Below are 15,417 nucleotides of genomic sequence, written 5' to 3'. Positions count from 1 at the left end.
CTCTTCCTTCATGTCTCATTGCACACTCAAACTTGTGTTAATTGGCACTCGGGCACCGTCTGTCATGTCTTGTTGCTTAATTAAATTCACATTTGTTTTGAGTGTTCCTTTTACTCTGCTATTTTTTATGCTTGAGAGGATAAAAACAAACATGGAAAACACTTTATAGTTAAATGAGTTTGAGGGAAATAGCCCTGAATCATAACTTTTTATTGTTCTGGGAGCCTTTTATTTCAGTCTTTGTTTCCTGGCAAAGCCAAGTTTATTGTTGCCCCTCTTCCATTCTTCTTCACAGGAGTCTAACCTTTGACTTAGATGATAATTTTTACTTGGATTAGAAGTATATTAATAACAGTAACACTTTTCATGTTAGTAAAATTCATATCTACCCAGATCCTTTTATAGCTACTAGCTTACTGCTGTTCAGAACCTAGTTCACCTAATCTTTTTTTCCTGCTTTGTTTTCCTTTTTACTGTCTCTGAAACCACTTGACAGTCATTTTCCTGTGACCGTAAGTGAAATTTTGAGCATAGGTCAATTTTATTTCTGACGTAAATTGTATTGAATAACAAAAGTGTTCATTTTTCAAGTAGGTTGTTTACAAGTTACTTACAAATGAAAAGAAAATGTCACTATCTTTTCTTTGATAGATTGAGGTCTTGATGTGGAAAAACTATAGGAGTATGAGTCAAAAATGAAAAAAACCCCTCATTTGTATAAATGGGGTGTATGCTATTGGATGGAGTTTATACAATTGTTTTTAAACCCAGGAAGAGAATTAGGGGTGGATTACAAAAAAAATTAGATCTTATAAACAATACAAGTTAAACATTAAATATCATAGCTTAATAGTTTAATTCTAAGTGAAGCTATAAGTTAAATATTAGATATGATAAACAAACTATAACTTAAACATTAGACATTAGAAATCAGTAAGTACTTACTTGCGTGAACAGCTATCGCATAGGCAAGCAGCTTGTGGAACTTGAGTGTTTTGTCTAGTTGCCTTCTCCATGGACCTCTGCAGCACTAGTGTAACAAAAAAATAACTAATTGAAGTCAGGAAACAAGAAAGCAAGCAAATAAACAAAACCCCAGTGTAGAGCTGTCAGAGGAATGACAGAATGAAGAGAGCTAAGAGAGGAGGACTCAATCTCTGCCTTTGTGTTATTTAGGGTAGGGCTATTGGACCAAAGTTAGTGGCAAGGAATCAAACGGCAAAACAAAAGGTTGTTACTTGCTTTGCTGAAAGTTTAAGCCAATAAAAAAATGACGGAATGAGTAGGTCTCTGGCTGTCACTCAAAACTCAAATAAACCCTCTGACATCCTTGCTTCATTGAGCTTCTTTACTAGAAATGGCAAAGGTGGTACTTCCATCCATGTGTTTCATGTAAACTGTAACTTATTCCCAACTGCACAAAGAAAGGCAGATCACACGTTTATATCCAATATTGATTACATGATGATTCCATAGTAGATGACTTGCTCTGGTAAAGTTGATGGAAAGTCCCTTTTGGTATCTGATCTCCTGTTTGACAGGAAGCACAGGTAAGGACTCAGCACAGGGAAAATCAATATGATTGTCTCATTAGGGCTGGAAGATGTTAAAATCAGCAGACTGAAGTCTGTGACTGTGACTGTGGTGAGAACTCGGATAAGAACTTGGGTAAGAACTCAAGATGGCAGTAAGAACTCAGGTGTGGCTGAGTAGCACTGGTCTCAACTGCTTATTTGTCTTCCTTCAATAAGAAATGGAATTGGCTTGAGCTGTTACAATGCTCCCATCTCCATGGGGAAATGGGAAACAGGTTGAACCACGAGTGTGATGTCATGTGGGACATCCATGGTAGAAGTCAAGGTCAAATTAGATGCACTGATTTTCCCCTACTAACCAGTTTAAGTAGGATTACTGGCTGTTTATTAGTAAAATACTCTTCGTTTTCAAGAGTACTTACACAAGAAAGTCAGAACAACTGAGGTTCTTGCAAACATTTTAATACTTACGGTACTTGTTCCTCTCATGAAGGAGATAAGGTTCCGGCTGACGGGTAACAGAATTAACATGCAGTTAAAGTTGAGGCACACTGCAGATGCTCGTGCCCATGCCAGCGCTGACTGTCCGTAGGGAAAGACACAGAAAGGAGACACAGTGAAAAGAAGAATTCAGTGACAATGGAATGCATTTCTTTTCTGAAACAATGATGCGCTCAACTCTACTTACACCCAGGATAACTCGGGTATAAAGGAAAGACTCATCTTCTTCATACCAACGGAAGGTGTCCGTAAACAGAAAGACATTCATTGCCAGCCAGGAGAGCTAGGACAGAGAGAAAAGGGAGGTATCAGTATAGTCTTCAACTTTTCCTCTTGGGATGAGTCTTCTTCCAAAATGGATTGGAAAGCTGCTTCATATTGATCAGAGTCCACTCCATGTATTTATGTTAGTCCTCACAGACCAGTCTTTCACGGTGATTTACAGAGGTTGAGAGACGATTAACTTTATGAAAAGATTTCAAACCCATATACGTCAACTTTGGGTCGGGTGAAGAACAGAACCTTTGTAGTCCACATTGCTTGACAAGAATGGCAAGGAGGAACTCTAGAAAATTCCATTCCATACACTAGTTCCAAGACTTTATTTGATTTACAGAAATACACATGACGCAGTCATGAACTACTTGACTTTAAAAATAATTTTAAAAATAAACTCAATTAGAAAACAACTTCTCACAGTCCTCTAAGGGTAAATTAAATAGATCTACTGAATGTTCGCTATCAAGTTTTCATGTTTTAACTAGTCATTGCCCCATTTTTAATGTTACTCTACAAGTTATCCTAAAACATCAGTATTTTAAAATAGGATACATGTATGGGAAGCGCAATGACTGAAACGATACTCACCAGCACTAGGATGGGTGTGGTTTCCTTCAAAAGCCAGTGCGCCATCCTGACGCTTTTCCCCTATGCGTTCAGTAGTATGATTGCTTATTCCTTTCCGTCAGTTGAGCCTGGATGTTGCATGCTTAGTAAGGAGTTCCGTACTAAATTGTCTCATCTTTTTGTGTTGGGAAGCACCTCCGGGGAGCTGCTCTCTAGGAATTTCTAATTAGGGCGTTCGTGCCAAAGGCACGTCACCAAGCTGACATGCTTCATGACCTGGGTAAATACCAGGCAAGTCTCTGTCTAATGATTCCTCTCTTCAAAGATTTCATAAGAAAGGAAAGCTCATTTTTATTAAATTGTCTTCATGTACTTTCTAGCCCATTCATTTTCTACATGATTGCAGTCAAGATGATAATGAGCCTGGGTGTAAATCTGAGGAATAAACCAACTTTTTCTTCATACAGCCAAGTGCTTTCACCCTTCTTTTCTCTACTTTGATTATTTTTACTTCTTCTCCCTTTCAAAACGTTTTCTATAGAGGATAGGTAGTAAGAGCTAAATAAATATGGATGAAACAGTCTTTTAGAATCTGGTATAAGAGATTCTAAAAGATCACAAGTAGGAAAACATTTGTAAGTCTAAAATTATGACTATTAAGAGAGTCAACTTTCTTGTACGAAAATGAGGGGCTAATACTCATGTCTTGCCCTAATTCTACTGGCAAACCCAGGTAGCAAGTGAGGACACCTTTTCATACTTTGGCCTTCTAAGGAGCAGCTAGCCACACATGAGCCTGGTCATTTTCTGATTTTTGTGTAAGTCATAGTTACTATTGTAGGCATACATATCCCAATTAAATCACTTTTGGGGGGTTATTTTGGGCCTAAATACTTCATGCATTTTTTTAGGTAATTAAACTGAAGACAAGAGATATGAGTCATCTGGATAGTTGTTTAAGCAACTATGTGTTTACATAGAGTGGGTCTATTTAGTTGTACAAAAAGGAACTTTACATTTAGAAAAAACTGATAGGAGTGATTACTGTAAATACTTGTTAACTCATACTTGTTCAGGCACTTTGTTAAGAATGATTTCAGCATTGTCCAGCTGAATCTTTACTGAGATGCAGGTAGACACCGTGAGCTCCAGTACAATGCTATGGAACAAGCTCAAAGTTAGTTGATGAAGGAGGAGGGGGCTGGGAATCCAGCTCTTTCTGACCACAAAGACCTTATTTTTAAATATTATCCTAAGCTACTTTATTTAAGAAATACTAGTATATGGATTTTTGCATCAACACTTACTTAATGGGTAGATACAAATGATACATCTATACATTGGACATATTTAAGTTATAGAAATTCACTTTGATTATAAAGGATGTTGTTTAATGTGCTTAAGTATACTATTTCTATATAAAACCAATGAGTAACTGAAAAGTTATCCAGCAGTATTGCTCATGTATTTATGATTTTATAAATGTGTGGACAGCTATGGCTTGAATGCATTCCCTGCTTCTTGGAAACTTGATCCGCAATGAGGCGATCTAGTCCTCATGAGAGGATGAGGTCGTGACTCATGCACAGATCAGTGCTATGATCTGCAGAGCTGGTTCCCTGTGAAAGGATAAATCCGCTCTCTTTGCACTCACTCTCCTACACAAGCTCTCTGTGGTCTGATGAGGAAGGAAGGCCATTACCAGATACGAGAGAATTGATCTTGGACTTCTCAGCCTCCAATTTACTTGCGGAAGTAAATTTCTGTTTTTATAAATTACCTAGTCTCCAGGATTCAATTACAGTAGCACGATATGGACTTAAGTGAGGAGAGACGTGGCACATTAAAGCAATTAGTGATCAGCAAGGGTCAGCTAGTACCCAGGGACTACAACCACAACTGTGAGCACTTCTTTAAGTATTGTTTTTTTAAAGGGGGAGACCGCTAGCACTGGGGCTTGAACTCAGGGCCTCATGTTCTTCCTTGGATTATTTTTTGCTTAAGGACAACACTCTACCACTTGAGCCACAGCTCTACTATAAGCACTTCTTTAAACAAACCAATCCAGAGTTCATAAATTCTCATGCTTTGAGCCTGTTTTCTCTCTGCACTGAATTACTTTAGGTCCAGTGCCAACATCACTGATGAGTTCATAATACTGGAATCAGACTTTCTAAGATCCAAGATATCACCGCTTACCTCATACTCCAAAGTCTCAGTCTAATCTCTGGGATCCTTCATAGAAGCACTCAGTTTTATAAACAAGACATTAAGTTGCTCTTGTTATTTGTTAATTTACCTGGTGAAATCTCAGGGATGTATAATACGGCCATAGGTCTGCCTCGGTTTCCACTCCATTGAAGAATCACAACTGAAATCAAGAAACATCTTTAAATCAGGTCCCGAGATATCAGAGCATCATAACATTTATAAAATAGAACATACATGATGACTACAATGGTATAATTTATTTGTTCATTTTTTCCAATTATCCATTGACATTATACAGATCACATTTTAAACCAAGACAGTCATTTCCAAAGGACAAATTTAATGGGGTGGCATTTAAGGAGGAAAGGGAGTGAATAGAATCTACTGAATTTCATCTATTTTTATCTAATTGTTTTCATTGCTAACAGTGCCCATCTTACTTCTCAGAATTTTCTCAGAACAAAAATGATGAAATTTGAAATGTTTGTTTCCAAGGTACCAAACACTGTTCTAATGAAATGATTATACTCATTGGCTCTTCTAGATAATGTGGAAGTTCCCTCCCCCCAATAGCCCTCCTTCCCCCCACATAAAGCTCACTAATAACAAAAAGCATAGGGAAAGAAAAACAAATAGGTTTACAAAACAGATGGATAACTTGTGGATGTGGATGTAAATGCCTTAATTATCCTACATTCCAGGGATAAATCTACTCCAATGTATTTCAGTTCTTAATTGGTCAGTTGACCCAGCAATAAAATGCTTTGATCTCCAAGGCTGAGATTGATCACTGGCTAGCTTTTGTTGCTACACCCTGAAAAATCTCCATTCCCTATAGTCATAGAATTCAGAGCACAAAAACAGCATTGTCAAATTATCATCTTCTGAGCATTCAACATGCCCTTGCCTTTACCTGAAAGCAGATATAAACATTGGTGTATTTAGATGAAAAGAAAAAAAGAGTTAACCCACACAACCCGAAGTTTTATTCGATTATTTTGAGGAGCATTTTTTGTAGTAATAATGTAATGATATTAGGTAGATCAGATGTTAAGTAAATTCCACTTTTTTTTTTTTTTTTTTTTTAGGTCCAGTCATGGGACCTGAACTCTGGGCCTGAGTGTTGTCCCTCAGCTCTTCAGCTCAAAGCTAGCGCTCTACCACTTGAGCCACAGAGCCACTTCCGGCTTTTTTTTTCTGCTTATGTGGTGCTGAAGAATCGAACCCAGGGCCTCATGCATGCAAGGCAAGCGTTCTACCACTGAGCCACCTTCCCAGCCCTGTAAGTTTCACTTTTAAAAGACAAGCAGGATGAACGTGGATGCATAATACTATCTGGTTTTAAAATAAAATCTAATGAAATTTATCACCAATTTCTTAAGTTTGGCTGAATTAGACATATTCTGTGTTTATTTCAGGAAACACTGTGTTCTGTCTTTTGTTTGTTTGTTTGTTTGTTTTTGGTAGTTGTGGGGTTTGAACTCTGGGCCTGGGCGCTGTCCTTCAGCTCTTCAGCTCAAGGCTAGTGCTCTACCACTTGAGCCACAGCACCATTTCCGGCTTTTTCTGTTTATGTGGTGCTGAGGAATTGAACCCAGGGCCTCATGCATGCAAGGCAAGCACTCTACCACTGAGCCACCTTCCCAGCCCACACTGTGTTCTCTTAATAACATTATTATTGTTTTACAGTGGCTTGTATCACTGATTTAATCCACAGTACTCGGTCCAAGTGTTGTCTGTTCCCTCACCTGGGGCACAAGTCTTTCATTTATTCCACGGCCACAATTCCAAATGAAAGGCGGCCCTGTGTGCCGAGGCCTCAGGCAGGGTAGGGTCCTGAGGTCTAGCACCATTATGTGCCTGACCTGTGTGTAATAACTAAGAAATCAGTTAGAGGCAGGTGCAGGGGCAGGTGCAGGTGCAGGTTGTACACCTGAGGTCTCCTGACAACCTGAAGATCTCGCCCACCCTCCAAACGTGGTCAATCAACCCCCAGATTTCCATGTTGGGCTAGCTTCATGCTCTCCTGCTTTCACCCTCCTAGTCCCTCGCACACATTTGGAACATGCTACCTCCTTCCGTGTAGCAAGTCATTAAAGCCCTTCCTGCCTGTACCTGGGTTACAGGAAGCTCCCAGTTCATGGGAGAGCAGGGTGAGGAATGCCTCATTTCTAACCCCAAAGACACTAAGCAGCACAGTTCATTACATTCTATTTTGCCAATTTTGACTTTTTGGCTTAGCAATAAAGTGAAAGCCAGAATTATTCTGCTCTTTAAATGTGACATATTACTTCTGTACACATTAGGGGTTAGTTCAATAATACATAGAGAACCACTTTCATTTCTCTGCCCCTCAGCACAGAAGATGGGTCTGGACAAGTCTCTACACACATCCAGTGGCAGGAATTTTCCAGCGGGTGGTAGTGTTCATTAAAGCTTAAAAGGGAAAGGGAAGTTCTTCTTCGCAGGTAGTGGTGAATCATTTAGCTTCTGAGTTCAGGGAAATTTAAAGTTGAAGAAGGCTAGTCTGGAAATTCCCCTTTTGCATATCCAAGCTGTTCATCTCTCAAAAGTCAAAGTGGATGCCAGAATTCCATAGATTTCATTTTTCAAGATGAACATTCATATTTGAACATATTTCAAGCCAGATGGTTTACAGTTCATGTATTTGTTGGCGTTTTCCTGCCACAACAACTAAATATTGAAGACACATATTTGTGATGAGGAGAGCACTTCCAACTATGCGTTCCTGCTGCTCACCGCCCTGCTCATCCCTCAGCCTCCCCTGCCACCCCCCACCCCCTGCTACAAGGAAGAAAACTCCAGTCAAAACAATGAAGTACATCCATTTGATTTAATAGACGGAAGACAGGTAAAATAACAGAAAACAACTTTCTGCAAAAATTTTTTTTTCTCATAAAGTCATGAATTTTTTTTTGTAGCAAATAAGAGAGCAGATGAATGCCTTTTAGGCAATTCTGTTTACTTTTAATCCTTGTGGTACTTTAGTATTAGGTTCTTCAAACTGTGACTTGTGTGATCAGAGTGTAGAAAAAGAGCAGGAAGTCAAACACAGGTTTAGTATTTGTTTTTTAATGAACCCATCAGATAGGAAAATGTCAGCTGGAAAAAGGATTGCTCACTTGTACTGAAGAATGCAATGTCACTCAACACGCCCCATCCTCTGGTATCTTTTGCATGATGAAACTATTTGTTGTTCGTTTAGCATTTCACATACAATGGATCATTTATTCTACCTGATTTTCAAGTATTTGTCTTATTAGTATTCTAAGGATTCATTTTATTTCAAGAATAGGCCATTGGGAACTGAATCAAAAACTAATTACAAAATTTATTTTAAATAGGAAAAAAGCACTTATCTAGCAACGTAACTATATAACAGCACAGGTCATAAGCACACAGAAAGACAGTAACTTTCTTATTTAAGATCTGGTTTTTAGAAGCTCATATTTTGACTAAAAATTGCCTAGAAATGAGGGTTTTTTTTCTTTTCAAGAATGGAGAGGATTTTAGGGATTATGTAGTGTCATTGTCTTGTTCCAAGGAGGAAACAGAGACCAGTGAGCTTCAGGTCTAGGTTAAGTTCACATTGCTGGTTAGTGGGAACAGGAGGCTGGATTTGGGTGTTCGATTCCAGGAGCAATTTTGTTCTAGCACTACACCTCTGGTTTTGTGTCTCTGCAGTTTGGAGATGACAGGAATGAGAGGAAAGAAATAAGCAAAAAACATCTTGATTTTAGACAAAAGGGCCTGCGAAGTGCTAACAGGGAAGATGTTACCATTCTCCAAAAGCCCGGAAAACAGCTATTTTTGAAGGGCCTCCAGGTACCAGGAATTTCATGTGTTATATATATCATTTGTGTTATATAATTCTCACACACCTAAGCTCTACTGAGTAAAGACCACAGACAGAGTTATAAGCATACCAGGCCAATCCTCCAGTTCTGCGTCTGCCTGCCTGGTCATGTCATTTTTAAGACAGATGCACAGATGCTCAGTGACAAGTAGTGATGACAAGTTCCCTTATCTGCATGAATGCTCCTGCTTCGATTGGCATCCAGAGCTAGAGGCATTTTATGATGGCCTGGCTGATTAACTTGAACCAATAAAAAAAATGTTATTTAGACTGGCTAGAGCCATTAAGCTGTGTTTCAGTCCCTTGGAAAGAGTAGATCAGTCATCGAGTACCGCTCTACCTTCCTGCACTGACAGCACTGCTCCTCAGAGAGTGTAGATTTAATGTCAAATGTTGAAAAGTTATACTTAGAATGTGAATTTTCGCAAGGGAAGGATATGATTTTTGTAGGACGGTTGACCTGAAGAAATGACTTGTTTCTGGTAGATAATTTAAAACAAAATTTCTTTTCAGTTTTTTTTCCACTTCTATATTTTTAACAATTCTTTTAGCTATAGGGAGAAAATAATGTCCCAAAGCCCAGTTGAAGTACTTTTCAGAAGATGGATCTTCAACAAAGATAATGAACTCCTATAAGTAGCTTGGAAATTGGGTATATTGGTGTATAGTTGCCTTGGTGCCGGCTTGTATCACTATTCTCTAGCCATGTGGTCTCATCACTACCAGATTTTTTTTTTTTTTGGTTGGTTGTGGGTCTTGAACTCTGGGTAGGGGCGCTGTCTCTCAGCTCTTCAGCTCAAGGCTAGTGTTCTACCACTTGAGCCACAGCACCACTTCTGGTTTTCTGGTGGTTAATTGGAGATAAGAGTCTCACAGACTTTCTTGCCTGGGCTGGCTTTGAATCACGATCTTCAGATCTCAGTCTCCTGAGTAGCTAGGATTACAGGCGTGAGCCACTGGTGCCTGGCTCATCACTACCAGATTATCTGTCATAAGAATCTGTCAATGCTCCAAATCTACAACATCTAACTAGAACCCAGTTTTCAGTTCACAGTCCTTTCCAGATGAGGGCCAATGGATTTCATAGGTTGGTCATATGGCTGTACCTCAGTTTCATTAATAGCTTAAAATCAATCATGATTAAGTTTGGAATTTGTAGGATAGACTGGAAAAGTCTGGTAAGAGTTGATGCTCTAGGCTTAAATCAGAAGACCTCAGTTTTTGCTCGTAGGTCTTCACTTGTTGGTGTGAGACTCAGTGCATTATGGAGAGTGATCTGTTTTGCCAAAGGCTGCTGATTTAAGTGTCAATCAACTCTAAAACATACCTTAGTGTAATGTCTAGACTGTTCATTGGCCAAACAACTTGGCACCATATTTTAACCAAGTTTCTATCACAATCTGTTGCCTTGTAAACAGACCCCTTCAAGAATCTTCTGCAAGATTTCTATACCTCAAATAATTTCACCCTTGCTTGGCGGGTGCTAAAACATGAGGTAGCTCAGGAAACAGCAGTGTCATCAGCAGGTAGAAATGGAAGATAAGAGGATATAAGCACTAAACAATCATTTGAAATTTAATCAGGAAGAAAAGGATGTGAAGCGTCCCTCAGGAAGGGGGACCAGCAATGACAACAGTCACTAAACTAGAGGGCCCTCAAAGAACTACCACAGGAGAAGTCAGGGCCCGACCACTGAGGGCAATTTATCAGTGTCCTAGAGCTGTTTTATCAACTCACCACAAAGATGGAAGCTTAAAAACTGTTTAGAGAGGTCAGAAGTCCCAAGAGGTCTACTTCTGTAAGTTTCAGAATCTCTTCTATGATACTCTAGAAGCTTCTGGTGGCTGTTGATAATCCTGGGTGTGTGAGTTATAGTTCTGGCAGTGTGGCAAGCCGAGTATTTGAGATAATCAATGTATCAGGAAGAAAGGTTTAGTTTAGCTCTTGGTTTCATAAATTTTAGTCCATGGTCATTTGGCCATGCTACTTTGGGGCTCTGGGAAGGAAGCATGTCATGTCAGGAACATGTGTGAGAGGAGGGAGGAGGAGAGGAAAGGAGGAGAGAAGGAAGGGGGGAGAAGGGAGAGGAGAGGAAAGAGGAGAGAGGGAGTTGAAGTTCTTATCCCCCCCTCCCGCAATGACCTGACTTCCTTGCAGTAAGCTCTACCTCCTCAAGTGTATGCCACCTTCTGGTATCACTGCAGGCTGGAGAGCAAGCCCTTTGTATGTGAGCCTTTGACAAACAGTTAAGATTCAACCCTTCACATCTGGCTTAGGGCGGGGTAATAGCAATCTCTGGTTTTATCTTCAAGTAGCCTCTCTCTCTCTCTCTCTCTCTCTCTCTCTCTCTCTCTGTCTTCTTTCTCTTCTATTCCTTGTGGGATCAGTCATCATCATATTTAAGTTTGCCCATATCTAAGAAGATACAACTTAGAAATATCTTCATTATAGCTGCCAAGACTCTTATTCTTAATAGGGTCCATTCTGAGAGCCCCAGTAGACATATCATGCTGGGGGGGACCACTATTACCTTCAGCATGATCTTGTAGGAAAACATTAACTCTGAGTCTGAGCACTCAGGGATGGTAGGTGTGGATCCCAGGACCTGTGGCTGTCAGTTAAAAGGGCCAGGATACCTGCTGTAGACCAAGAAACCGTGGTGAAGATCCATCTGCAGGAGGTAGCCTCCGCTTAGCTCCAAAGGAATGCGGGCCAACATAATTCTCCCTTTTAATTTTTGAAGGAAACTAAGAAACTCCGTTTCTGGAATGTTACATGAAATCTTCCTACAAGGACCATGTAAACTCAGGAAACACATCTGCAGGCTGAAAATGTCTCCTAGATATCAAGTTATGGATTACCACTATAAGGGAGAGTAAGTCTTGTGAGAGCATGAAATACAGGGGAACTTATCCTAAATTGTTACAGACTAAGATGACCTTGGAATCAGAGTGGAGGATGAACTGGCAGAGTGAACTTGGAATCTGGAAGACAAGGTAGACACCCATTCACTGCAATAAACTGGGAGGGGGCACAGGAAAGGGAACTCTGAGACTGGCAGTCCTCAGTTTATCTCTGAGCCTCTGGTGAACAGTTACTGACTGAAAGCATGAATTAAGGGACACTTAGAAAATCTACAGCATGGAACAATAAAATTTACAGAGGCCCAAATTCTTCTTATGGAACTATTTCAAGCATCTAAGAGTTTGTTTCCCCCCCTTCTTTCAGTTATATCTACCAAGCAGCACTTTGCTTTAATTTTCAAATGAAAAATATAACCATATACATAACTAATTAAATTAATATAGCTTATTATGACAAAAATAATTTCTTTTAACTTTGTAGACAGCTCCACATTTTATATTAAGCTGCTAATACTCATAACCATATGATTTCAAAATCAGCCAAGCTTGAAAAATTATTGTCTCCGACATTCCCAGTGATCAAAGCAACCTCAATTATAATATTATATTAACCAAGCTAAAAAACAGTATTACAATTTCTAACCTCCCTGAACTGTAATTAGTCATCTAGCTATGTACCCAAATTTATTTGATATATTTTCATAGTTAATTAATTATGATTTATTTTTAAAGTATTCCATTTATAAGACTTTGCTCTCCTTTGCCTACAAATCAAATTGCTAAGGTACAAATTTAATTTTTAAATGTCTTCTTCAAAAATACAGGGAAAAAAGGGTGAAAATGATACCATTCCTTGTCTCTCCACATTTTGACTTTGAAGAACAGTGAAGGTGAAGTTTGCCAAACCTGGTAACTTAACACAAAATTATATGAAAAGACTTTAGAAGAAATGACCAAATAGTGAATATTTAAGAGTCACAACTGAACAAATGTCTGATGCATACCAGGAGAACCTCCCAAACTCAGAGGATAGCTGCTAGAGGGATCTATACTTACCTTAATGACACATGACCTGGAAAGCGACAGAACATTCCCCTTGGTTCACTGAAAGCTAATGTCCAGTGCCAAAATACAACAGAACAGAGATTCAGTGTTTAAAAGTTGTTGGAAGTAACCACTGGAAATTGAACTGGATGAACTCAAGTGGTTTGTGAAAAATCACATGACTCAAGCTTCCAGATTTAAAAAAAGAAATGAAGTCAGTTATTCAGATGTGGACAATTACCACAATGCCCAGATGAGGGAAGAAGTCCTCAAGATTTCGTTCTTTCTGGACTGAGTGCCTATATCCATAGCCATTCTCTGCTGAAGACTTCTGGTCATAGGACTGGTCTCAATAGGGGTAAGGAACACCATCAGTCCTTAAAACATAGAAAAATGCCAGTTATAATACTTTTAAATATTAAGAAATATATAACCAGACTCATGACAAAAAAGGGACAATTTCAGTCACCCAAATATAGAAGGCATTCAAGTATGAGTAGTAGTGAGCAGAGCTCCAGGATAGGAATACATCCATCAGAAAGTCCAGAAGCTAAAGTCACCCCCGGCATACTTAAAAGATGGTACCAAGCCGGGCACCGGTGGCTCATGCCTATAATCCTATCTCCTCAGGAGGCTGAGATCTGAGGATCTCGGTTCAAAGCCAGCCCCGGCAGGAAAGTCCATGAGACTCTTATCTCCAATAAACCACTAGAAAACCAGAAGTGGTGCTGCAGCTCAAGTGGTAGAGTGCTTGCCTTGAGCTGAAGAGCTGAGGGACAGCGCCTTGGCCCAGAGTTCATGTCCCACGACTGACAAAAAAAAAAAAGATGGTACCAGATTTGCCACCCAAGTCTGTCTGCTTTTGGGGATCACAACAAAGTACCCTAGACTATGTAAATTTTAAGGGAGAGAAGCTTATTTTGGCTTACAGTTCGGCAGGTCCAAAGATAAGAGATTGCATCTGGTGATGGTCTTGCTGCTAAGGTTCTGAGAAGGATCAAGCCAGCTCTTGTGAGACCTAGAGCATGTGTGCATATGTGCACACATTTTCTCATCAGTCACCAGGCTACAACCACAGGGGACCTACCACAATCTCATCCAACATAATCACTTCCTCCCAACACCATAATACCTTCCATTGTGCAGGAGCAGAGGCAGCCTTCGAGGACACTCTGAACGATACCCAACCCCAGCACTACCTGATGGAAGGAACCATAAAAAGAAAAACCTCACTATTTTTTTTTTAATAAGAACGGGTAAAGTTTCACTTGTAAGTAGAATGACTTATTCCTTACTGTGAGAAGTGGAACTACCTGATGATCTAACTCTAAATTTGTACCAAAGGTATATGCAATACAGAGTCACAAATTAATGTTAAAATGGTTCATAAGTAATGAGCTTCTTAGGCTCCTCACAGAGGCAGTGGTAAATGTCCCATATCAGGTAAAGCTCTACGATTGAGTTTCTTGTAACATGAACTAATATACAGAAATTTTAGTAAGTGCAAGGCCCAATGCAAAGCAAGAAGATAATAAATTGGGCAATTACTCTCCAAATAGTTTGAAATAATAGAGCAATAACTATTCATTCCAGGCAGGAATTATTTCAAGTATTTAAAGAATGTAATTTCCCTAAATTTTGAGACCTACTTTTTGTAGAACAAAAAAGCTTAACCATACTTTTTAATGATAATATCCTTGTGAGTATTGTGTGTATTGATGGGTAAAGGAATGTGTGTGTTGGTGTCTTTGAGGACCAAGGTTTTCAGTGTGGGGGGAAAAAGGGATAGAAACGTAAGAACACTATAATTACAGATTTGAATTAGAATTATCAGTTAAAAAACCTTTATTTAAAATATGAGTTTATAGTTATATTTGCTGAAAAGGTCAAGAGAAAAATAAGAATGTCAAAATAAAAAAAAAACAAATTGCATTGGCCAGCTCTGAGAAGCATCAGCCACACTGGTTGGAACGTGGATGAAAGGGAATTTAGCTTTATTAATAATCAGAAAATACAAGTTGTTGAGGGAAAAGCAGTAGACGTACTCATCTTAAAATGGAAAACTGTATTGAGTTGGCACAGAGATGGGAAAGGGGAATATTTAGTGGTGTGCAATTGATTTGGATATAGGTACACTCTACTGCCCAGCAGTTCAGCTAGGTACTTGCCTTAAAGAAACTCCTAACAGGTGTCTCTAAGGAACTATGTGTCCAAATTTTATTGCAGCCTTTAAGAAAGTAAAATCCTTTACACTGCTTCATGTCCATGAACAGGAGAATGGCATTCTGAGCTATCTTCACTCCTATTTTTACCTGCATGATTCTTTTTTTTTTTTTCTTTTGAGTCCAGTTGTGGGACCTGAACTCTGGGCCTGGGCACTGTCCCTCAGCTCTTCAGCTCAGGGCTAGTGCTCTACCACTTGAGCCACAGCACCACTTCTGGGTTTTTTTTTGCTTATGTGGTGCTGAGGAATCGAACCCAGGGCCTCGAGCATGCAAGGCAAGCGCTCTACCACTGAGCCACCTTCCCAGCCCCACCT

At 39.4% G+C, this 15,417-nt stretch overlaps 1 protein-coding gene across 1 annotated transcript in view; it reads right to left on the bottom strand.

Moving 5' to 3' along the window:
• Window positions 1–12,925, bottom strand: part of Nox3 (NADPH oxidase 3) — a 65,834-nt gene extending 52,909 nt beyond the window's left edge. The window contains exons 1-6 of the mRNA XM_013026926.1: window positions 12,891–12,925; window positions 11,607–11,756; window positions 3,951–4,041; window positions 2,224–2,319; window positions 2,007–2,117; window positions 946–1,030 (exon numbers count right to left, since the gene is read on the bottom strand). Of these exons, the coding sequence (XP_012882380.1) occupies window positions 946–1,030; window positions 2,007–2,117; window positions 2,224–2,319; window positions 3,951–4,041; window positions 11,607–11,756; window positions 12,891–12,925 (568 nt within the window). The remainder of the gene's footprint in view (window positions 1–945; window positions 1,031–2,006; window positions 2,118–2,223; window positions 2,320–3,950; window positions 4,042–11,606; window positions 11,757–12,890) is intronic.
• Window positions 12,926–15,417: the final 2,492 nt, after the last annotated feature.

The sequence above is a fragment of the Dipodomys ordii genome, unplaced genomic scaffold (genome assembly GCF_000151885.1).
Source record: "Dipodomys ordii isolate 6190 unplaced genomic scaffold, Dord_2.0 Scaffold98, whole genome shotgun sequence".
NCBI lineage: Eukaryota > Metazoa > Chordata > Mammalia > Rodentia > Heteromyidae > Dipodomys > Dipodomys ordii.
The sequence above is the reverse complement of the archived record's forward strand: the minus strand, read 5'-3'. Positions and strand labels throughout refer to the sequence as shown.